This window comes from Penaeus chinensis, chromosome 8 (assembly GCF_019202785.1).
Source record: "Penaeus chinensis breed Huanghai No. 1 chromosome 8, ASM1920278v2, whole genome shotgun sequence".
Lineage (NCBI taxonomy): Eukaryota > Metazoa > Arthropoda > Malacostraca > Decapoda > Penaeidae > Penaeus > Penaeus chinensis.
In genome coordinates, this window is record NC_061826.1 from 31,331,540 (window position 1) to 31,332,809 (window position 1,270).

The window sequence follows — 1,270 nt, forward strand, 5'->3', positions numbered from 1 at the left end:
TAAAGCTATATAACGACTCACAAGGAAATCACAGGGAGTTGGGGTGATTAGTTAAGGGAATAATACGTATGACTTTCCTTAATTTCTTCCTATTTTCTCTTATCACTTACATCCATTTTCCTTTCTCTTCTGTCATCTCCTCTCTCTCTCTATTTGCTTGTATCTCTTTATCTGTATTTGTTGCTCTGTTATCTAATCTCGCGTTGATGTCGCATGAATCTTAAAACAGCCAGACTGCGCACACGTCCTTTAGGCTTATCATGTTTGTTTATAAGGCAGTTGTGATAAAGGCACCATGACAACACCAGCATGTTGTTGCCCTTATGGCTTACGTCAATTAGAGACTAATAGCGGTCAATTCTCATGCACATTTCCGCCCTTGCTTTCTGAGACGCTTTGTTCATTACTCTTAAGTCAAAATATAATTGGTCACATATTTACACTAATGTTTGAAATAAGATACTTAACAGAACACCGAAAAGAAGGCATTGGCAAGGTTAAACCCGTCTTTCAGTGTAATAATGTACAAACCTGTACATTACGAACTCACCTTCCCTCTGGTTACGGAGGATCAGTTCCGTGATGGTCCTCAGTTCTTCCAGCAACGCCACGTCTGCTCTCACACTTGACGCAGGATCGGTACCCTTGCCCTCCTCCTTATGCAAGGGCCACGTCTCTTCGTCAGAATCGCCTGATTCATAGTTTGTCGTGGGAGGCGCCTCTTCCCACCGGTCATCCCGCAAGCGAGGTCCTACACCCAGACCAACACACAGGGACACGTACAGGATTGACAGACCAAGTAACCAGTGAAACATGATCGCCTCTTGAATCACAGAATAATTACTTCATAAAGTCCTGCTCAAAGATGAAATGACCATAACAAGAAGGAAGGGCTGTAGTGGACGACCAGTGCACACGACCACGGCCACTCACCGAGGAAGTGAGGAAGGCAGGGGAGACAAGACCTCGGCCCCCTCACAACGGCCGCCCTCACTAGGGTTCCTGCATAGTTATTTTGGAACGCTGTCCGCTGTTATTCTCGTCTTTATGCATCTTGTATATTAGGACGAATTATGCAGTATCTGTGGACACATGATGTGATAGATCGTATGGACCTCTAGCATTAGGGCGATGGTGGCATGACATGACCTTGATGGGCCTCAAGGGAATAGTGGCTTAGGAGACCCTTTCATCCAGCACAAGTCGAGGCTGCCTGCCGTCTGGGCCAAGCGCGCTGGCAGACAGACGAGCTATGCACTGTTTTCGGAAA

The 1,270-nt window shown here is 46.2% G+C and overlaps 1 protein-coding gene across 1 annotated transcript in view; it reads right to left on the reverse strand.

Annotated features, from left to right (window-relative positions):
- Window positions 1–959, reverse strand: part of LOC125028259 (microfibril-associated glycoprotein 4-like) — a 12,240-nt gene extending 11,281 nt beyond the window's left edge. The window contains exon 1 of the mRNA XM_047617688.1: window positions 551–959. Coding sequence (XP_047473644.1) covers window positions 551–815 — 265 coding nt within the window. The 5' untranslated portion in view covers window positions 816–959. The remainder of the gene's footprint in view (window positions 1–550) is intronic.
- Between the last annotated feature and the right edge of the window lie 311 nt (window positions 960–1,270).